Consider the following 23,877-nt stretch of genomic DNA (forward strand, 5'->3'; position numbering starts at 1 on the left):
AGTAAGTATGTAAGTATATTTGTAGTTTTTATTGAGTTTGTCACCCTGCATTTTGTCAGTACATGTTAAATATCCACATATCAAACTCATACAGAGAGCATTATTGTCAAATCTTACATATTTCTCTTGATTCTATTAAAATATGCTTTCTTATAAATATATAACGGACAGAATATTGCATAAAAACTGAGCAGTAAATCGCCTTTACATAGCTTATTTGATTAAGTTATTCACCGTACCCACGCTCCTACAATCGCACAGTAATTATCTTAGACAATGCATCTATACAAAACGTCTCTTTGCCACGAGTAGGATAATTGCATGCTGTCACAAGTGTTCTATAAGGATTAGTTGGAAGAAAACGATGCTGTAAATGTGCGTTTAGCTGAAGCTGTTGCAGGTTTTGTCGTTGGATGTGATGTTTCTCTGTTCTCACAGCAGCAGGAAGCCCGTGAGGAGAACCAGAGCGGGCTTCACGAAGGCCGAGATCCCCTCGACGCTCAGCGATGGAGCTCCTGGACGGGACGGAAAACGAAGAAACTTTGAAGTGTGGCTGTTCAGAAGGATACGTTTCTGTATCTGTGCTTTTCTAAAGTAGGTGGTTAAAGCTGTCGTCTACTGTTCTGCATCAATCACGGCGCAACATTTGGTTTAAAATGGGATGTAAAGTTATGAAGGTATTTGCTCCATAACCGTCCATTAGGTTCTGATAAATCGGCTAGTTTTGCCAGTTAAACTTTGCAACTTTGCATTGATTGATCTGCCAAAAGTGCTTTAGAAGGAGCAGTAAAATACAGCTAAACAATGACCTAAAACTCACTATATAATTTACAGTTGTATCTTCTCACCTGACATGACGGTGGTGCCGTTTGGTTCCTCGTCAGAACCAGTTTCAGCCCTGTCCAGTGCGTCTCGTTGTTCGTCTGACAGCGCAGCTCGCTGTTGGTCGGTCATCATGGCGGCGGCGTCGGGCCCAAGACTCTCCAGCTGAGCAGCAGAGAGTTTCTGGAGGGAAAACGGTGAGGAACGCTGCATTTACTGAAGCATAGATGGTAATAGGCAGGTGCAAAAATACTTCATTATAGCCCTGCTTGCAAATTACTACCTGATACTGTACTTATTAGTACCTGTACTGCTAAATGTGTTCTCTCGAAGTGCAGTAAGAATATTTGAGCCCTAGAAATAATTCTTAAACCAAGAATAAATAACAGTCTGTGTCACTCGGATAATAAAAAAATTCATTTTAGAAAGTTGAAGTTAATAAATCTCTAGATAGACTTGGTAAAATGGAAGAGCATCTTGTATTTAAAGAGTATTTCATGTCAAAGTGTTAACAGATCTCTACAAAGTAATGTAGAATAATTAAAATATATATAACTGATTGCATAAGTACTCCTCCTCCCCCGCATCCCCACATCATGATACTACCGCCACCGTGCTTCACATCATGATACTACCGCCACCGTGCTTCACATCATGATACTACTGCCACCATGCTTCACATCATGATGCTGCCACTACCGTGCTTCACATCATGATACTACCACCACCATGCTTCACATCATGATGCTGCCACCACCATGCTTCACATCATGATGCTCCCACCACCATGCTTCACATCATGATGCTGCCACCACCATGCTTCACATCATGATGCTGCCACCACCGTGCTTCACATCATGATGCTGCCACCACCATGCTTCACATCATGATGCTGCCACCACCATGCTTCACATCATGATGCTCCCACCACCATGCTTCACATCATGATGCTGCCACCACCATGCTTCACATCATGATGCTCCCACCACCATGCTTCACATCATGATGCTGCCACCACCGTGCTTCACAGTGGGGGTGGTGTGTTGGTGGTGATGTGCAGTGCTTTGTGTGTATTCTTGTCAAAAAATAAAAAGCATTATATTGACCATGGTGGAACGTTAAGAAACAATCATAAAATAAATAGAAATAAAATAACAAATAAAGAAATAAAATAAATATGTCTAAGCACTTGAGAACTGAACAACATTTGAGTAGAAGCTCTTCATCACTTACAGCCATATTTTCTGGTGGAATGAGCGGGATGGAAGTCTCGGTGAAAAACGAGAAGACTTGTGGGTTCAAAGAAGCCAGCTCTTCTCCAGTCAACCCACCTGAGGGACACAGACAGATGACAATTAATTATTAAAGTGTAGTTTCTCCACCAGACAACAGTTTATAGGCCTTTTCACAAATATGGGCTTTGTTTAATTAGCAAGGAAAGGAAATCCTACCAACGAAGGTGCCTATTTCGGATATGTCTTCTTCTGTCCAGTTGCTTGGATCTCCTCTGGCAGACACAATAAGAGGTTTGACCTTCTTTTGAGCTGTATAGGGGCACTGGACATCATCCATTGATCCCACAGCGTCCCTGTAAACCACACCAACACATGAGGCAAAGAAAGAATCTCACTTTATTTAAACACTCTGAACCCCAAGCAGTTTCTGGGCGTTTGCTCCCGTCTCATTTTTCCTCACTGTGGGCTCATTTTTTTACTGCAATATAAAATCCTGCACCTCTATGGAAACGGCACAAATACTAGCAAGGAGAGAGAACTCAGAAATGTCTTCAGTGCTGTATGACACAGTTATATTGCTTTAAATCATAAAAGAAAGAGTTCCATAATTGTTTGTTACAAAACATATTTAAAAAATATGCAAAGTCTTTCCAAGTGCCCACAAATAAATGGAGGCTCTACATACTATAGATATTTAACTATTTAGATTTTTACTTTAGCTTCTTCAGGCTTTTTCTCTCTACTCTACACATCAGCTGGTAAAAGATGTTTCACCATGCTAGATGTATCTTTCAACAACGTGCTCCTCTGTTCACCGTTTCTGAGCCATGCTGCATTTACTTTATTGCTCCAGAATGTTGTATTTTCCTCTGATGATCATTTTGGATGAGTTTAAGTCATTTGTATGTTTTGGGTAATTTTGGACAATTTCTCAATAATTTTCTGCAAATTAATGTGATTTTAGTAAAATTTTGAGTCGCTTCGAATATGAATATTCTCATTTTTGTCTGTTTTTTCATCTTTGGAAAGATATTTCATCATGCTGGGTGTATCTTCCAACAACTCGCTTCTCTGTTTACTGTTTTAGATCAATAATGTTTTGTTTTCAGCCAAAAATTCAGAATGGCACACAGAATTTTTTTGTCTTTTACAGAATCTGGTTTATTTTTGGAGAATCTTAAAATGAAATGACACGTGGAAAAAAAAGCTAATTGGAAGAAACATCTCAATTTTAAGCTTGGATTTGGTTGATTTTCTTCCATTTTCAAGAACCATTGGAATATTGCAAATCTAAGGCTATCAGACATTTTGCTGAATTTTTTTTTTTTAAATTTCAAACAGGCCCTTGGGTTTTGGGGCTCAGACAGTGAACAGAACATTAATTAATATGTGATTATAAGAGACCAGTAGGAAGTGTGAATAAAAAAAAAAAAGAGTTGTTTATGGTGCACGAACATGAAGGTATCCACGCTGAGCTGCTTGATCTCGTCGGAGTTCAGGCCGCAGATGAAGCGGTCCAGAGTGACGATATCTGCACTGTCCAGCTGCTGAGCTGTCAGTTTGTCGTATTTAGAAACAGCCCTCCAAACCGACTCCATCTGTGGAGACACGAGTCAAGCCATGAGCCCAATCAGTGCGACAGTCACCAGCATGTGAAACTGGTTTCATACTTCACCTGTGATTCGGTCCAGCGACACTGGATGAGTCCTTCCACAGACTCCAGAGACAAGGGAAGGTTCTCCAGGTCCGAGTTGGGGAAATTCCGTATCATACAACCCAGGTCTAAGACGTTTTCCTCAGTCAGCTCTGACACCGGGCCCATCGCCTGCACAAGTAAGTAAATAGTTATTAGTCCAGATGGTTTCTGCCAGATGAGAGGTGATGTGTTCTCTTTTTATGAATGCATGAAGCCTGCTACAGAATCATATCTCAGGTCAGTTTCTGTACTCTACCTCCTGGGCTATTTCGCTGAGCACTGCCAGCTGCTCATCACTGAAGTCAGGAATCTCTCCGAGTGTTTCCACGGTTGCCAGGAAAGTGTCCTTTGACATCTTGCCCAGCTGTTCCTTTGTCCAGAAGATGTTGTCCAATCCCAGTTCTTCAATCAAAGCCTCAGTGGGTTCCTGAACACTGTTGGCTAAAACACACAGTGAGAAGGTGAGACACCGAAATGTACAAAACAGTCGTCTCTGATCATTTTTTCCACACAAACAAACACGAGATGTTTTTTCCTCACTTGCTCTCTTTCTACGTGCTGCGTTTGATGTGCTGCTGGTGGTGAGCTGAAAAAGTTTCTTTCTCAGGCCATTCGGAACGTCGCGCAAACGCGACTTCATGTAAGAAATCATGCCCTTTATATCAGTCTGACAGAAACACAGAGGAACAACATTATAAAGACATAGAACCAACATACATGCATGAATCATGGCAGTCAGGAGAGTAAATTCCCTCTCAGACCTGAATATCCATTGATATATTGACGTGAAATATTATGAGTTTCATGTAAAGGAGACACAAACTTGGTTGGGCAGAGCAGCTATGTCATCATCACCCAGGTGAGAAAACAGTTTCTCCGCAGTCTCAGCCGACCAATCACTGGGTTTCCTACAGACAATAAGAAACGCATCACTCTTTTTTTTTTTTTTTTTTCCCCCCTTTAAGCATGTACAACAGCTGACTTTACAACTACATACAGTGACTATAAAAGATACTCAACCCCTTGTAAGTTTTCAGATTTTATTGTTTTTCCAACATTGGATCATGGTCACTGACCAAAGATTCTCAGTTGGATTGAGGTCTGGGATCTGACTCCACCTCCAGAACATTCACCTTGTTGTCTTTAAGCTATTTCTGTAGTTTTGGCTGTTTTATGTTGTTTCACATCATGATGCTGCCACCACAGTGTTTCACATCATGATGCTGCCACCACCATGTTTTACATCACAATGATGCCACCACCATGCTTCACTTGTTGCTCTTAAACCATTTCTGTAGTTTTGACTGCTTGCTTCGGTTCATTGTCTTGCTAGAAAACAAATCTACTCCCAAGTCTCAGTTTCAGACTGTATCAGAATTTCCCTATACTTTGCTAAAGTTCTATTTGCACTACCAGGACCGGCAGCTGAGAAACATCATGATGCTTCCACCACCATGCTACACATCATAATGCTGCCATCATGCTTCACGGTGGAAATGGTGAGTTTGATGATGTGCAATGTTTAATGTCCCCCAAAACAGTCTAGTGTAATAGTGATTTTGGTGAAATAGTACAATTTGTAGCATTAATTCTGTATTTTTTTTCTAGTGAAACTGCATGTGACACAGGATTGTTCGATAATGTACAAACTGAGAAATGACCCGTGTGGTTTCTCTCTCACTTTTTGTCTTAACTCCAGCATCCATCACTGCGAGTGTGTCTTACCCAAAAGTCTTGACGAGCAACTCCATTAGCGCCTTCCTGTTGCGTTGAGGGATCCGCTCGCAGGAAGCCATGGCAATGAGGCTGAAGTTAAGGACGTCAGGGGCCATGAGTTCCAGTTTGGAAGGCGGCAGCTCACATAAGAGTGGTCCGAGCTTGGTAACATTCGCAGTGGTCAGTTTGGACAAATCTTTTCCCTGCAAACACACAGTAAACATCTGAGACTGCTGCACGGACCAACTTAATATATGATACTAATATGACTGTGAGAGCATAGCCATGAACAAACATTTTCATACACTTGTAACGACCATGTTTATGTCACAAAAAAGTCATGCTTTTTGATCCTGAAGAATGTGGAAGTAATCCTCCTCCTTTATTATTCCAATTACTTTGTGTAAAACACCAGATCTGCTGGCACCAAAACAGTCCCAGATAGGGATGTGCGGACTAGTCGTTTAATCGGTTAATTGTCGACTCATTTATTAAACGGTTAGTATTTTACTAGTCAGTTAAACGCTAGTGTGCCCCCCCCCCAGGTCCCGACCGTGCGCCACCATGCAGCTCTACGCTCGGCCGTGCGCCGCACACTCGTCCCGTCTGGGCTAACTGGTTGATCCTGCCAGTAGCATATGCTTGTCTCTTTTTTCAACCCCCGCTATCCCCCTCATCATTAGCGGTGTTTTGACCACTCCAGCTACACCCACCACGTCCCTTCCTGCCACCCCGAAGCAAAGCATCGGCTCCACTATGTGCTGCTCGTGGACTGTCATGGCGCACCGACCCGCTGCCGTTACGCACAGACGCAGCGGCACTTTCTGTCTCAGTTGGACGACTGAACATCTTCATCAGAGGGTGAATATTCCTCTTCAGAATATGAGTAAGCCATTACTTGACAAAGTACTTTGTCAGCATTGACCAGACCTCTCGGTACGGTGAGTTTTCTCACTCTAAAATGTGCCGTCTTGAGCTCTGATACGCTCCGACGGCGAGTCTCATCTCCTCGGTTTTCAAACTCTGTAAACTCCAAAACTTTGCATGAAACACGCCCACAACTGATGCTCAGATTGAAGTTCCAGATGTCCGCCATCTCCTGGTGTACAGTACATGAGGCACACGAGGCAGTATATTTGAAGCTATGGCTTGTTATGTTCAGCAATGTTACTTGTGGCAATATTGCGACTTTGGCGCTTAAAGGGTTAAATTGCAAGTTCAATACTAATTTCCGAACCGACTAGTCGTTAATTTTATTGGCGACTAGTCGGTTCGGAAATTAGTCGAAATTCCCATCCCTAGTCCCAGAGCATGATGCTGCTACCACCATGCTTGATAATAAGTTTGATGTTCTTAGGGTTAAAGTCTTCATCTTGTCTCCTCCAATGTATTTCCACTAAGTTTTTGTTCTGTCTGAGCACAGAACTTTTCTCCAGAAGGCCTTTCTTTGTTCATGTGATCAGCAGCAAACTTGAGTGGAGCTTTAAAGTTCTGCTTCTAGAGGAAGAACTTCCTTCTTCATGGAGCCTCTCAGCTCATGTTGATGTAAAACACTGTGGACACTGACAGCTGTGTTCCAGCAGCTTATTATTCACTGAAACCTTCTTTTGCTTATTCTTGTTTGACTCTTGATCATCCTGCCCAGTTGTCACTTAGCTGCAGGTGATAGTTTGTGTTTTCTCCCTGGTGGTGGCAGTAACACAGCTGGACCATGAACTTTATACTGCAGTATCATGCTCTGGGGCTTTGTAGAACAGCTTCGGGGACTGGTTTCAGATTGCATATTGGGCTTGTTTTGGACTTCCTTGGCACTGGTTTATGTTTGGTTGTTCTGGTTTCGGATGCAATTTAAAGTTGGTTTAGGATTTATTTCACATTGGATTTGGTCCTGGCTTCGGACTGGTTTCAGACTGCCTTGGGTGGATCTTTGACTTTTTTAGGAGTAGTTTAGGTTTGGTTTTTTGTCCCAATAAGCAGATGATTTTGGGATCTGTAGCTGCTTTTAGATCACTCCAAGTTATCTTCTCGTCTTATACAAGTCAATAATTTCCATTTTCAGATCTTTGCTGAGCTCCTCAAGCTTTCCCACTGTAGTGTTTGGGTCTAATGAGTGGAGCAATGGGTTCTATTGAAATTGGCTCAGAGGAGTCAGCAGCTGTAGTCAATGGCAGTCACTCATGAGAAGTTAAAAGACTATGCCAAAAAAACCCAACTTCAACACAGCTTTCTACATCATCAAAACCTTAAGGATAATTAAGGTTCCTGTATATGTATTAATAACCCGGCAGATTTTGCCATATTTCCAGAAAACATATTTGACGATTATAAATCTATGAAAAACCAAAGTGCATGACTGATTTTGTGACAAAGACTCATGAGTAACTGGAAACTGACATCATATACATGTTCTTTACATGTGTATTCAACTTTTGTTCATGACTGTAGCTACAGTATGTATTTGTATATGTGTACTTGTGCCAGGCAGTGCAGAGCTCTCATTGTGAATGCAGGACGGGATGGGGAACGAAAAGGCACTTTGCTCAGGTTGGCCATTTCCATCTTGTCGATTAAGGCTGAACAAACAGAGTCAGGCAGATCCTTCACTTTCTTAGGTCTGGGAGAAACAAAGCAGACTGTCAGATTCTATCATTTGTTTTACATACATGATGAAGTGTGATAGAGAACACATTGTTTGCTTACGGCAGGTGAAGAAGTAAGAATGTGTCGATCTTATCCAGCTCCTCCTCGGTGATGGTTTTGAAATAGTCTTTTCTCTCTTTCTCCAGACTTGCAAATAACCTTCGAGCAGCACATTTGGCCTGTAAAACATACAGTGTGTCATATTCTACAAACAGTGTACATGTACTTAAAGATAACGGTGTGTCTGCATTGCATGTGCGAGTACCTCAACTTTGGAGACCCACTTTTGATTCTCTGTTACACCTTGAGCCATGTCCTGTACCTCACGGTCAGCAACTTCATCAATAATCTTACAGGTTATTCCTTGCATGAGAGAACGCAGCTTCCTGTCTCGGCAAAGAATATTTTAAACATTAGTCCAAATGATCTGCGGCAGATTTGAGATGATATGTTGAAACTCAAAGTGTTTAAGCCTTACCACTGTCACCAGCATGCTTACTCAATCGTTAGATTTGTTGGGTTTTCCATATCTAACTTTGTAGTAGAGTATACAGTACTGTAGGTTCTTAACTGTGACCTTGAAGTTAGTCAACCATTTGTATTCTAGACAGTTTTGTAGGGTTTTTACCATAATATTTAAAATAACTGTGTGAATCAACAAAATAGAAAACTAGAAGAGCACTCAGAGAGCACAGTACCCCACCAAGGCTGTTCATTGCCATATGGGGGATATGGCATTTTCATTGTCAAAAATGCAGCATTTGTTTATTAGTTATTAACGATCAGAAATCACAGCGCTGCAGAATGGGGCCATTTAATATACAGGGTGGGCCGCATGTTTCCATACATAGGAAAATGTATATTTTTATATTTCATATACCTTAAAAGACACGTTTAATGCTATCTTTGGGGGCACTTGAAGGTCATAGTGTATCAGGTGAAGATATGAGACATAAATCATCTCAATGAACGTGTCACCAACAGCATTAAAAGCATAATTTCAACTGTGCAATTGCAAGTTCATCAACAGTGGAAAACATATTAATATGTTTTTGAACAATGGTAATCATATAGAGCACATTATGTAAATAAAAACGGTTGTCCAACATAAAATGTTTGCTTCTCCTCTGTAAGAAAACTTATGGCCCACCCTGTAGATGTACCCACAAACAAAATGACCTTGCACTGAGCACAGGCATGTGTTATAATGTGTACGTTATGTACGGATACTGAATCACGTGACCTAAATATGTAGCGGGTGGCGGGGATTGATGGGACTCAGAAACACCCCCACAATTTCATAAATTATTCCTTGTTTAATTTCCAATGGATAAGTCTGCAGCGGTGGATTTGTAGTAGGATCACAATCACGTGACCGTCATTAGACAGATGACGTAGTGTTCACTTGTCGTCATAGTTACAGTGACGTTCACCACCACCTCGCAATGATGCAGAAATCTTTAACAAATCTGTGAATCCAGACTATAATTCGCATCACTGCCAAAATCGAATCACTTGGTCCTTGTGTCATTTCTGACCTTCCTTCAGAATTTCATCCAAATCCGTTTGTCCGTTTTTGAGTAATGTTGCTAACAGACGGACAAACAGACAAACCAATGCTGAGTCTCACATAACTCCGCCAAGGAACGAAGTAATGATGCGGAATGTTAACCTTAAAATGATTAAACTTGTTAATGTTCATCTGGTTTCTCTGCTGGAAAGAACTTTAATGCAGTGGCTGTTGCTTTAAATGTGCTGTATAAGTAGCAGTGACTTGACTTGATTTGACAGAAAGGATTTTGGATTTTGTCCTCAACCGGACATCTCACCTAAAATTTCGTTTAGTTCCAGGCATCTTCTTCACCAGATATGCTGCCTGCACAAAAGACAACAAAGAAGTAAACATGACATCACTTTGTCAGTAAAATCATCGAAGTGATAATATAATGTCAACGGTAAACGAAACAACAGTCATGATATGCTGGAGGTATTGACGTTACCTGTGCCTTATTCCAGCCTTCATTGTCCACTTTGTCCAGAGAGTCGCCGTTTGCATTTTTCAGCTTGTCCAGCGAAATGTAGCGAAGCAAAGCCCCAGAGAACTGCTTTGCCATATCGGAGACCGTCATGTTTTTCATCTGCAGGGAACCATTGAATTCTTCTAAAATTATTGTATAAATGAATGATATTTGAGATCAACCTGTGTGTTGTTCAATGTGGATTTTCATATCAATCTTGCGCTCCTCCAGTCTTTTCCGAGATACAGCAGTTTTTAGTCGTTTGTCTTAATCAATCCTTACTCACCCCCTCCACTATGGCCTTCCGCTGTCCTTTCTTCAGTTGTTCGGGGAGGTTCTTTAGACCCGCTGTGTTGTTCAGGAAGTTCTTTTTCTTGAATACACTGAGTGGCCAACCTTCTGCAATCGGCGTAAGGACTTTCAGGTCCTCAGGTGATAAGTCTTTGCCCTGAGGGAAAGCAGAATAAAATCAGCATCAAACAATGGTAAAGCGATCAGAGACCAGTTGTCGGCTCACCTTCTTCCCATCTGTCAGTTTCCTGATCAGAGCGCGCATCTGCTTCCGTGTCCATTTTACGGTGCGTCCCAGTTTCTTCACAACTTCCTTGAGTTTTTCGGTTGGGATTTCAGACAGTTGCTTGGTCGACAACAGTGTAATACTTTTGTTGAGGAAGTCGGGCAGAAATTGAGCATTGGTGGAATCTGTCATCAGAGAGTTGATAAGTCGCTTCTTCACCTGGAGGCAGGACAGAACACAAAGAGCCATCAAGAAATGATATTTGTGAAATGTTACTTCCCTTGCTGGAGGAAGGTTTGGGTGAGTATGTGCGAGTACAAGATACCTTTTTGATTTGGGGGTTGTCACATTTTTCAAGCTGAGCAAGAACTTTCCTTGAGTCTTCGAGAGTCAACTTTGGAACGTCATCATAATAACAAGCCAGCGGGCCAAGCCTGTGGACGGTCAACGGCAACCATTGAGTGATTGATGTATCTTCAAAATTTTCTTAGGCTTCTTTAATATCACATATGCACATTTGTACACAACCTGTATAGCATTGCATACTTGTCAAAATTTTCAAAATATCACCTTTCAACAACTGCATTATTTCTAAGTTGAACAATAAAGTATTTCCTCTTGTGACCAATCAAAAGAAATACTTTAGAAGGAGTACATTGACAACACAGGCCCCAAGGTAGAAACTTAGCGCAGCTGACACACAAGTGAGAAAAGCTTCCTATCAGTCTAACTGCATGAACATGATTAGGAAATGAACTGTGAGAAGCAGAACTTTCTCCGTTTTGGACCTATGAACTGTGTCTATCTGCATGTCTGCATCAGAGCTCCATATGGGAAAGAATTCAATAGAGGAAATAAAAAAAATCAGATTGAAAAGTAAATCCATATCGATGAATGTCTGTGGATAAACCAAAATACTGGCTGACAAGATTATTCTGAGTCATTACCAGCAAATGCCAATTCTTCAACTTAGAAGAAATGCAATTAGAGTAAGGTGATGCAACGTTGAAATCAATTAGAATTCATAACCATAACAAAACTGTCTTTTCCTTAAGGTTTTCTCTCTTTACAAAACCCAAGAATGCAACGCTGTGACATTTCAAACCACTGAAACCACAAAAATACGCTTAAACACACTTTTCTATTTTGTTGCAAAATTACATGATATGGAAATCTGAAAAAAACTGTTGTTCTTTTTGAAATAAGTTAAGATCTGTATCTATCAAAGGTGTGATTTGCTTAGCTGTAATCCACTGTGGAACAGACGCTCATGCTTGAATACACACTTGTCCATGTGCTTTAGGAAGTCTTCTCCCTTGAAGCACTCTTTAAATTTCCCCAGAAACTTCTTCATGAGGCTGTGCTTCATGTTTGCTTCGTTCATGGTGGAGTTAAACCGGGATGAGCTGAAAAACTTGCACATCTGGAAGAGAAAGTGAAGGAAACTGAGAGGGTCACAGATCCGAGTTTATTATTCTGAGCCTGATCAGCTTTTTATCCTCCATTTTTTCTCACCATTTCCTTGGGAGAGGAATCAACATCGGCTGGCGTTAAATCAGAAAGGAAAGGCCCCATCATGCTCATTGCGTCAAAATTCAACCACGGTAGTGAAGGTTTGCATGGATTGATCTGCGCTGCAAAATAAACGGGCTCTTTCAATTCACATTCACATAGAAACACAACAGAAATGAGGCAGAAAACAAAGCCGCCTCTTATATTTAGTGTAAATTATCTTGGTGTTTGTTGTGCAGCTCCTCAGTAAGTTACAGTAAATCCTTTTGTTCCACCCTGTTTCATACTGGAGCTATGTGGTGCTCAACATGGTCATAGTCGTGATAAATTTTGATTTATAGCAAGTTTTTATTCAACCAGTGCAAATCTTCTGGCTGGAAAAGACAAAAATATGTCACAAAAGACAGTAGAACGATGTGTTAGAAATAATAATGATTATAAAAAGATTTTTCTGACAAATTATTGTGCATTTAAAAAAAAAATTCACGTCCAAAATTAAATTAAAAAAAATTAAAATAGCATAAAAAATACATTTAAAAAAATCATCATTATTTCTTATTGTATTTTGTCATTTTTATGTCGGTTCCAGGCAGAAGAAAAATATTTGTCGGATAAAAATTCACAATAAATTAAAATTTCTCATGGGCTTAAATATAATTTGGGGCTCAACTGTACATAATATAGCAAATAAATGTGTATTTTTTTAGCAGTTTTTATTTACTTTTTTTTTTTTTTTTAAAAAGTAGTAATTCAGTAGTAAAATCAGACAAAATATATGAATCTACACGTTAATCATAAGAAAACAGGTCAAAATTGTAAATAAAATTGCAGTTAAGCCTTTTATCAGGCTGACTGTAAAATAAAAAATGCTATTTAAACAGAATTATTCAGCATATATTTATCATCATTTTATAAAAGTATATTAAGGGCTAACAAAAAATGTATTTTTTTTTTAGGCATTATTGTACAGATTTTTTCTACTTTGTTAAATTATACATGACATCTAGTAAATTTACAGGGGGAAAATAAAAAAAAGAAATTTAACAGTTAAACAAAAACAGTCCAAAATTGCATATAATGTTCACATCAAGAATCTGTAATTTTACAATTCTTTTACACTCAGAATTACACCGTAACCTCTGTTTAAATGTTTTAAATTACGTATTAATTTACATATTTGACATTTAAAAAAGTAAAACAACCAAAACTTTATATAATGTTTACATCAAAAATCTATAATTTCACAAATAATATTTCATTCTTTCACAATTTGTTATCCAAAATTACAATGTTTTTGTATTTAAATCACCAAAAAACATAATTATTCCACTGATATTTACTGGTATTTTTGTTGTTTTGCAGTTTTGTAACATATAGTAATATACTTTTTCTGGTACCTTTGCTGCCAGATTCTTTTTTTTACGGATTTGTACACATTTTTATTTGTGTATTTGACATTTCTCTTTGTTGGAATTTAGTTTAGATTATCACATTTTACAGAGCTAGAACCGTTCAACCCAAGTCCCCATGATGCTAATGATGAAAACTTTGGGTGAGGATGCAGTTTAAAGTTTAAGTCAGTGAAATTATAACAAAAGCTGTAAGAAAGAGACCAGGTTTTAGTGTAGAAAGCAGATTCTGATCTTCTGAACTAGCTTCTTACTGGATTTGGACTTGGATGGTGGCTTCAGTGTGCAGTTGAAGTAGTTCCCGGTGATCTGCTCTTTTTCCCACTTTGACACCTGCTCCTTCAGATCGTCGGACATGAAGCCGTGAACCCCCTGTAACATGTTCATCCTGGAAACAAACGAGGGTTTGCAGTCTCAAGAGAAGTTCCTAAGATACACTAACTTTGCTGGAAAGTGTAGGGATTTACAACGAGACAAAGAAATCAGTATAAGTAATTTAGAAGTAAATCATAATAGTTCCATTTGAAAAGAACAGTGACAAAGCCCAGAGAAGAAAGTTGTAAAAACAGAGAGTGGTCAAGTAGTCCATTTTTTCCCCCCTATTTTAGGTTGAAATTTTATTATTATTCACTGAAGAAATAGCAGAAATGGTGCAATGTGTCTGAAACAGAACTGATGTGGAATTATAAATATTTCAAATGTTCATTAATATGATTCAAGCATAGTTTTACAATTGGACAATCTTTGTTTAATTCAGATTTTCTACAAGCCTTAGCAGCATAAACCGTCTTCTAAGCTATAGTAGGGGATGCTGGAATTGAGGATTTTATGTTCAGAAATGATGTGTGCTGATGATTTCAGAGCCAGTCGTTCCAATTTTTCATTACCTGTTGATTTCACAACATCCCCCATCCAACCGGTGACCTGGGGACAAGCTGGAAGAACTGCATACTCACAGGTTTTTCATTTTTTCGATGTCCATTTTGGAAGGAAGGTCCACTTCTCTCTGCTGAAAGATCGGAGCGGCAACCCACTTCACTGCGTCGTAGTCGTCTTCGTCGATGTTGCTTTCGACCTGATCGGTCAGAACCAGCCAGGCAGCTGAGGCCACGAACGCCCTCGGGTAGCAGATGGAGGGGTCCTGGAGAATCAAAATAAAGGTCTGATTAGACTGATGGTGGGCTGCTTTCATTCATCCATGCATTGTGTTGTTTATCTTGTTCAGTACTGACAGAAGAGTCCTTCATCCGTTTGGCCAGCGGTGGAAGGTTTTTGAAAATCCACATCTTGTCCTAATAAGAGACATGAAGGAGAGACACATTTGGTAGTGTATAAAAGAGGAGAGTAAACCCTTGTGCATTATCACGTAAATGCCGAATGATTTAGAATTGCATCACTTCTAAGTTGAACGGCAAATATTTCCTCCTGTGTCACATTGAAAACAGTTTAGATTTATTAGATTTACAATACAGGCTACACACTATGAACTCAGCTCTGTCTTTCTCTCTAAAATACACTAAAGGCGTTTTATTGGACTTAAGTCAGGTGACATCCAGGTCATAGTTTCCACTTTTGAAACTCTTGTGTAGTTCTTTGGATGGTTCTCCTGCTGGAATATTCCTCTTCTTCCATCTTCTTGTCAGCCAGTATTTTGGTTTATCCTCAGACATTCATCTATAAATGTCGTCTCTCCAACGCCTTCTGCTCTCATTCACCTCCATGTCATCACACTCCCACCTCCGTGCTTCACTGTCAGGACTATGCATTCACTGTGGTAGTCCTGGTCAGGTTCACACCAAACATGCTGGACTCCATCTGACTAAAGAATGTTCTCCAACATTCATCAAGCTTCATTTAAAGTTGTTTAGCAAAGTTTGATCTTGCGGTTTTGTACGAGCAGCAAGCAAGGATCATTGTACTTGGTCCGTCCATAGAGGTTGATGTTCTGAAGTGTCCCTAACTGTCTGATCTTTTGTGAACTCTGATTTCCATTGGTAACCCCTGCATCAAGCAGCTGCCGTCTGTTTTCACAGCTAGATAGTGAAAGCAAGGGTGTCAGTTTGTTTTTAAAAGTGGGGGGGATGGAGACCACAGCACTTTGAGAAAGTGTCGAAGAACGGCGGCAAAATGACACAAGTTGGGCTTGAACTCACAACCACCGCACCAAAGGCAGAGGCTCAAGCTGTTCAGCTATCGGTACATGTGGGTAGAGGGGTCTGTGGGCCGCTATAGTACTAATTCTCCGGGGCCGAAATTTTGCCCCTGCACGCCTCTGGTCGGAGCTTCCACTTGGCACGGGCGCAAATTTAGCATCTGCACGTTTTTTTTTTAACCTCACGAAGGTGTGCTGCATGTCTGTGCAACTCTCGGCCGAGTGCGGATGGTGCGTTCAGGAGCGTCAGAATTTTCTATACTGCTGAAAATAACTGGGTTTACAACGGCTTACATGTGAAGAATTTGAATGTGTTGGAGACAAAATGACCCCTGACAAAAAGTGGGGGGGACACATCCCCACCGTCCCCCCTAAACTGACGCATATGAGTGAAAGTAGTTCACTGTCTGTGGAGTCATTTTAGGAGGACGACCACTGCAGCCATGATTAGTGCTACTATGACTCCTTCTATACTTTCTGATTACTGCAGACAATGTGTTTCCAGCGATGTTTTCATCTTCCTGTGTCCTCTTCCATCTTTTGTGAAGTCTCAATGTGATTTTTCAGTTCTTCTCGCTTTTTTTCCCCATGTTGAACCATGATGCAGACACAGACACAGTCCAGAGATCCAAAACTGACAAGTTCTACTGTTCACAAGTCATTTCATAGCCATGTTCATGCAGTTTGACGAGTTTGTTGCACTGAGTTTCTACTTTGGGGCCTGAACTTTTAGTATAATCTTTCTAAAATTTTTGTTTTTCATTGTCTGGAAGGAAATCTACTGTTCAACTTAGAAATAGCGAAATATTGAGAATTTATATAACTTTTGACCTTTGACTGCTATGATAATGATTTAATGCTCCAAATGATCAGTGACTGATCTGCTTCCACGGTGATAAACAAGATGTATAAAAGTTTTGATTACAGTTTTATTTTTTTATGAACTGTTAAAGCGTGGATGATTGTGTTTCATTTGCACCATTTTTTCTACATCAGCTGGCGGTGGACGAGGTGAGTCTTCGTTTTTGTTTCTGCCTCCAGTCACTGAATCCAGGACTTGAAGAAAAATGGATTTAAGGATCTTGTACTGGTCCGAGTTCGTGTCCTCGTTGGATGCATCACTGGGAAAGAAAGTAAAGAGGAAATTTAAAACGGGTAGGTAAAGGAAATGCTACAATTTTAACTTTTTACTTGTTGATTTATGTTGTCCTTCGATAAATAAGGAAAACAAAATAGTTTTGCAGGTCTACTAATTACAGGAGCTTCTTATTTCTGAAGTTTCTGATCGACTTTTTTCATAAAAATGCATGGAAATAGTTCAAATTCAGAATTAGCTCCCCTGACAGAATGTTTTACTCTCTTTTATCACTTGTTTATGTCATTTCCAGCCAGAAAAATGTAAAAATTCACGAATTCAAAAAATTTTTTTTCTTGTTTTGTTTTGTTTATTTCTTTGGAAAATATTATAAATCTCAGTCGGATCCGCAAGCACCAAAAAAAAAAGGGAGAAAAAAATCAAATCAAACAAAAAATTCACAATAAATATAAATAATTTGGACTCATTGAGGAAAAAAAGATTAGAAGAATTCATCGTCCTCGATTTTATTTTAAAGCACGGACCACAGCTGATACTCAAACCCTTTAAAAGTGAACAAAGCAGATGCAGAATTACCTGTTTTTGAAGATTTCGTTCGACAGTTTCATGTCAGGCACCGGGACTCCTGCAACAACAAGCCTCCACATTTAGATGCAGCGCAATGAACTCGCAACAAAGCCATCCATTCGTTTGTTCTGATTTATTTTACACAGGACGCTTGGTGCATTCACTGCCTCGTTCGCACAATCACTGCTTTACACAGTGAATTAATGGAGCAACAAAAGAGCCGAACGATTGAATTTCTCACCTTTGTTCTTGCAGTTCATCATCTGAAGGAAAAAAAAAAAGAAGAATCACCATCAAAAGTTAAGGTAATAACTTGTTCTTTTACTGCACGTATAATAGCAGCTGAACATGATACAGGTCTGTGAAAACATTATTGAATACATAACACACAAAGCGAGCAGCTGAAAGGCTGGTTATGCAACTAGAAGAACAAAACAGTTTCATTCTGTGGGACTGGATGCAAATAAAAGCTTTGATTCTTACAATTATCCTAATTTATAGTGATTTTTTTTTTGACCAGCAGGTTTCTTCTGGCTGGAAATGACAAGAAGGCGGCATAAAGACACAGTGTTGCAGATGTGAATTATGCATATTTCTATGCTTTGTTTGCATATTTGTATGAAAAAAAGCCATGTACTAAATTATTCAATTAAACTGAAATCAAAATTAGCATTATTATTAATATATTACTGTATTTTGTCATTTTTCTGTCAGTTCCAGCCATGAGAAACCTAAAAAATCACTATAAATCAACATTTGTAATAGGTATGAATATAATTTTGGCTTAACTATCATATAAATGTGTGTTTTAAGTTATAAAACTTATTTTTTTTAGCAGTTTTAATGTCGGTTTTGTTATTTTACAGTAATAGTACAGCAATAAAATAAATAAAAGTGCATTAATTTCCACATCAACCATAAGAAAACAAGTCAAAACTGTAAATAATGTCCCTTGTGAATGATAATTCATCCTTTTATAATGTTAAAATTCATCACTGACATCTCCAACATAATGTCTTACTGCCTTTATTTCTTTTATTCATGTCATTTCCATGTTTAGGTCCAACAAAAACTGATGATAAATCAAAATATAAGTATGAATATGATGCTCGTAATTATTTCTTGAGGTTCCGGTGAGATTTTTCTTAATGACTTTTATGCAAATATCCAACTTGCATAAGAAGGGTTTGAAAATGACACTTTATTCAAATTTACAGGAATGGTAAACAAATGTTCAGGATGTAATCATCAGCGGCGCCGCATCGTTTTCCTGCATGTTTTTAGGTCAGATTTTTCAGCTCATTCGCCATCTTCAACAATTAAACAACAAGTTGTGATTTCCAGGAAAGTTACTACAAATTAATACCATTTCAGTTGCCGTTTATTTTATAATCTCAGTGTGATTGTGACAAAATATTGTGGATGAAAAACTGTTAAAAGGTCAGGACTTTACGTACCAGTTTTTTGGTAGCGGCCTTGAAAAGATCTTTGTTTCCAGGCATCCCATCTGGTTTCATAGCTGAGCAGAAACAAGAATAATTAATAATAATAAATCAGTATGAGTAGGTTTTTGTACATCAAACAGTCCTCATTCTCTGTTAGTCCACTTAATTCAAGTTCAGCTCAGTTTTATGGATGTAGCAAAAAATTTACAAAATAAGTCATCGTAGAGTATTTTACAGAATAAAATCATGACTTATTATATATAAAATTATGTTATTATATATATATGGCATATTATAGAGCGAAAGCAAACAAATCCAGAACATTCCCAAGTTAGCCCAAATTTAAGTTAATTTCTTGAAAATGGAACATCAGAGTTTCAGGAACTACGATGTCTGAGTGCAAGTGAAAGCAGCATTAAACTGAAAAAACAGACCTGTTGGACCAATTTAAATTATTTTTTTTAAATTTGTAATATAGAATTGAATTGAGTTTTATCTAAGTTAAGTTAATAATTAACATTAAGGTCACTGGTTTAGGTTTAATGTACTTTAATCATTTAAATCCTTTCAAATGAGCAGTTTTAATTTTGAGGAAAGTTCGTCTTCCTACTTGTGTATTTGCTTCACTCAAATGTAAAAATGTAAACATGTCATTGGCTTTAGATGTCCTTTCCTTATTTTTCACTCTGTTATGATATTCAAAGACTTGCAGCAGTAAAATCTGACAAATCTTCATCATCGTAAACCTAATTTTCACACTTTTGCCAGAATTAAAGTGAGTTTAAAAGGACAAAATGTAATTTTAAATTGATAGAATCCACTAAAATAAATTGATGTATCCAAAGCAGAATGTTAAGTTAGAATAATTTAAAACTGTGCTTTACTTCAAATACACTTCAAATACACTTATTGCAGTTTTAAAGGTCTAACAATGATTTCAGGGCAGCAGCTAATCCGCTTTAAACATCACAGAGAGCACAACAGTTTTCATGCCTTTCAATGACAGAGACACAAATACAGCCCTCAGTTAAATTATGAAACAACTTCAGTGTGTGTTTCTTCACTTTGCTCCTCAATTTTACATCGTTTTCAAACTGAAATGTGCATTACTGCAGTGACACCGAGTCTATAGCAAGGTCAGAGTCTAATAATAAGTGAATGAAGTTTGTTGCTTCCAGCTGTTTATTTCCTCTGAGCTCATTGAATAACTGCAGCATCAGACAGCAAAAGTCACTTTATTAATTGCTTCTAATTATAAATGATCCCCAACATGGAGACAGGATGGATCAGGATCTAACAGGGGCTGATGTTTGTTTGTGTTGCCAGCTGTTTAGGACTATTTCCTTTGAGTTTATTCAATAGCAGAAACTTTATTAATTACTTCTAATTCTAAATTATCCCAGACATGGAGATGGGATGGATCAGGATCTAGTGAAAGCATATTTTACTGTCATAAACTGCTGTAGTTGGATGAGTTATCATCACACATGAACAGATTTATTTTTTTAAATTTAGGAAATCGGACAGAAACTATGGATATATTGCATGTAGATGAACCTTTTCTCATCAAATACTCCACAGCATCTCTTCCTACGGGCTGTTTTAAACAATTGTTAGCCAATAAATCAAAACTCTACCTGTATTAGTTTGTGCACATTGTATTATTACTAACATTAACCCTTAAATGCTCCAGTGATTGGACCTACACTCTTCCATAAGTGGCTCAGAAATTATATAAGAATCGGGTTTTTATGTCACTTTTTTTTCCATTTTGGTTAAAAATAATAATTTGTCATATTTTGGCCCACACAAAAATGATTTCATGTTTGAAATATGTTTATTTTTCACTTTAGAAGATATTTTGATGATTGACAAAGAAGAATATTACACAGAACATAAGCAGAAGAATGTTAGCGTTCATTTTGTTGACATTTTTCCACTTTTTTCCCTCCAAGTTTGTGTACTCCATCACCTCATTACGGAGCCCCTAAGGTGCCACGGAGGAAAAAAATATAAATCGTGCTCACGAGATACGTATTCGTGCGCACGCGATACGAAAGCGTGCTCACGAGATACGTATCTCGTGAGCACGATTTATATTTTTTTTTCCTCCATGGCACCTTAGGGCCTCCGTACCTCTTCTATGATGTTGTCAGTGATAAAGAGCTTGGGGGAATAATACAAATATTAGAGGTTCTTTAAAAGTGTAAAAGGGAACTTAAAAATGTACTTTTTTTTTTAAGAATACCTAAACTTTTCATGACCTCACCAGGTCGTTTTTGTCCCACTTATGCATCTAAGAGTAAAATAAGACACTGAAGTATATCGAAATCTGATTTTCTGATCTTTTTATATTCTAAATTAGAGTTTTGGCTTTTCTGTGCCACCTCTAACATTTCCTGTAGATGATTTCATGCAGCTGTGGTTGAAAGTAAAGCGCAGTTTCGAGGGCAAACATCTGATTCGACCAGTCGGGGTGAGGTTAAATGGGGGAGGCAGTGAGACACTTACACGGCTTACCCAAAGCTGCACAGACGAGGACGAGCAGTAATAAACATGGTCCTCCTTTAGGAGCCATGTGCCTGAATGTGACGACAGAAAGCGTATTAAAACCAACCCATATTATAACTGACACAGGTTTTCATTCTGAGCCTTTAAAAAGAGACGAATCGCCATCAAAAGGTAACAAATTCTTCTTTGACTGCACAGATAATAGCAGCTGAAAGGATCGTTACGCAACTAGAAGGTTAAAGCACAAAGCAGTTTCATTCCGAATGCAAATAAAGGCTTTTATTCTTACAATTCTCCTACGTTTCTCCTAATTTATAGTGATTTTTTATTGACCAGCAGGTTTCTTCAGGCTGGAAATGACATAAAGAAGCTATAAAAGACAGTAAGACACAGTGTTGTAGGTATAAATGATGAATATTTTTGTGCTTTTTTTGCATTTGCATGAGGAAAAAAAAGCCACATCCAGAATTATTCACTCTCTTTCAATTAAAAGAAGTAAAATAACAAAAAAATCGTATAAAAAAATTATCATTAATGTCAAGAGAGACCTGTTTGTTAAATGAAAACTCACTATAAATCAAAATTTGCATTGGGTATGAATAGAATTTGGGGCTTAGCTAACATTAAATATGTCTCCTAATCTGAAAAATGAAATTTTTAGCAGTTTTAGCTGTCGGTTTTTGTTATTTTACAGTAATAATATAGTAGTAAAATTAGACAAATGTACATGACATAGACATAGTGGTATAGATGTTAATTATGAATACTTCTGTGTTTTATTTACATATTTGTATGAAAAAAAGCCACATCCCAAATTATTCATACTCTTTCAATTAAAAAAGAATTTAAATGACCTCAAAATCAAATTAAAATGATCATTAAAGTCAGTATCTTACTGTATTTTGTCATTTTTATGTCAATTCCAACCCAGAGAAACCTAAAAAGTCTCTATATATCAGAGTTACAATGGACATCAGTATAATTTTGGCTAAACTAACATGTAAATGTGTGTACTAAGTTGTAAAAACTGTAGGTTTTTCTTGTTTTAAAGTAATAGTATAGCAGTAAAAGGAGAAAAAAGTGCATTCATTTATACGGTAACAATAAGAAAACAAATCCAAACTGGAAAAAATGTCCCTTGTAAATAAAAATTCATCCTTTTATAATGTTAAAATCCTTCATTAACATCTCTTTTAATCATGCAAATTCTCCCTGGATTTCTTTCTCCCATGATGTAAACGCTCTTTTTTTTTTTTAAATCTGTAGTTGCTATGGAAACCGTCTCCATGTGAACCACCTCCAGTTTTCAGACAAACTTCCTCCTCGGAGGGTTTGTGATTCCGCTTTGCTCGGTAACCATTTGTCCTGCGGGACTCACGCGGTGAAAAACAGGTTTGTAACGAACATGATGTACTGCAGAACAATATTTCACCTCTTCTCCCTCTAATTCCTCTAAGCCAACCCCTCCATCATCTTTTATATCTTAAATTCCCCTAATCTCTCATTTGCATGTCGGTGTTTCCACCTTCGGTCAGTTTGTTTGCTGTGCAGCAATTTGACTTCCCATTTGAATAAATCCAATGACGATACACTTATTCCACCTGCTTTCACCACTTAGTTAAATGCGTAGTTGCAAGAGATTAAATAATTTACTGTTTTAGACATAATATTTAAGTTGCGAACACTATTTTAAAGGGTTGTACTGACATAATACAGTTGCATAAACTTAATATTGAGCGTATTTTAAGCTCAAATTTCTGCGTTAGTTGATTTAAAACTAAACTAAAGTTGAGTAAACTGACTGGATAACTTAATTTTTCTGCTTCTGATCACTGGAACAACTTCATTTTTAGAATCTGAGTTCATATTTAAGGTAATTAAGTACGTCACAAGTGAAAAAAAATATTGGAAAAACTTGTGTTTATGCCACCAATTATTAAGTAATTAAAAATAACTTTTTATTGTTGAAGAAAAGGTAATTACTGTCGCTTAATATAGCATGCTAATTGAACATATTTTCATTAAAAGTTGTCTTAAATCTTTAAAAAAAAGATGCAAATTTTAATTATTTCTGTATTAAATTCATGTATTTAAATAATTTCTTTAGAACGCACCAGAAGTGACGAAGAATTTAGCATCACTTTGTGCCAAAATGTTACATATTCTCTTGTAAAGTTGATTTGAAAGACAGGATTTTAGTGCAAAGTTGTTCATTTGCAAGTTATATAATGAAAATGGCATAAAACTAACTGCAAAAAACCTACAAAATCCACAAATATTTTAGATTTGTGCACAAAAATTCCGAAATATCACCAATGAAGGACTGGAATATAGCAAAAAACATGCTAATTTATGTGTAAATAAGTTCATACTTACAGACTTTGGTGTCTTCTCAGTGACAGATTGTAGAAAAATGTAGCAAAAAGCGGTCGATGTGAGAACAGGTGTGTCGGTCCTCTGCCTTTATGTCAGGACTGATGTAAGCTGGTTGGGTGTCACCTGGAGTCAGTCAAATCAGGTGCATCATCGCATGGCGACAAC

The 23,877-nt window shown here is 38.0% G+C and overlaps 1 protein-coding gene across 1 annotated transcript; it reads right to left on the reverse strand.

The window, feature by feature from the left end:
- Nucleotides 1-8: 8 nt before the first annotated feature.
- Nucleotides 9-14,851, reverse strand: otoa (otoancorin). Its single transcript, XM_051956505.1, is given in 22 exon segments — nucleotides 9-515; nucleotides 849-1,005; nucleotides 2,056-2,153; nucleotides 2,274-2,410; nucleotides 3,513-3,655; nucleotides 3,733-3,882; nucleotides 4,010-4,194; nucleotides 4,294-4,420; nucleotides 4,577-4,661; nucleotides 5,479-5,672; nucleotides 7,942-8,083; nucleotides 8,170-8,288; nucleotides 8,375-8,495; nucleotides 9,939-9,985; nucleotides 10,110-10,247; nucleotides 10,414-10,863; nucleotides 10,970-11,078; nucleotides 11,931-12,067; nucleotides 12,160-12,278; nucleotides 13,820-13,953; nucleotides 14,522-14,706; nucleotides 14,798-14,851. Coding segments are annotated over 22 exon segments (3,114 nt in total). The 3' UTR covers nucleotides 9-432.
- Between the last annotated feature and the right edge of the window lie 9,026 nt (nucleotides 14,852-23,877).

The sequence above is a fragment of the Acanthochromis polyacanthus genome, chromosome 12, assembly GCF_021347895.1.
Source record: "Acanthochromis polyacanthus isolate Apoly-LR-REF ecotype Palm Island chromosome 12, KAUST_Apoly_ChrSc, whole genome shotgun sequence".
Classification (NCBI taxonomy): Eukaryota; Metazoa; Chordata; class Actinopteri; family Pomacentridae; genus Acanthochromis; species Acanthochromis polyacanthus.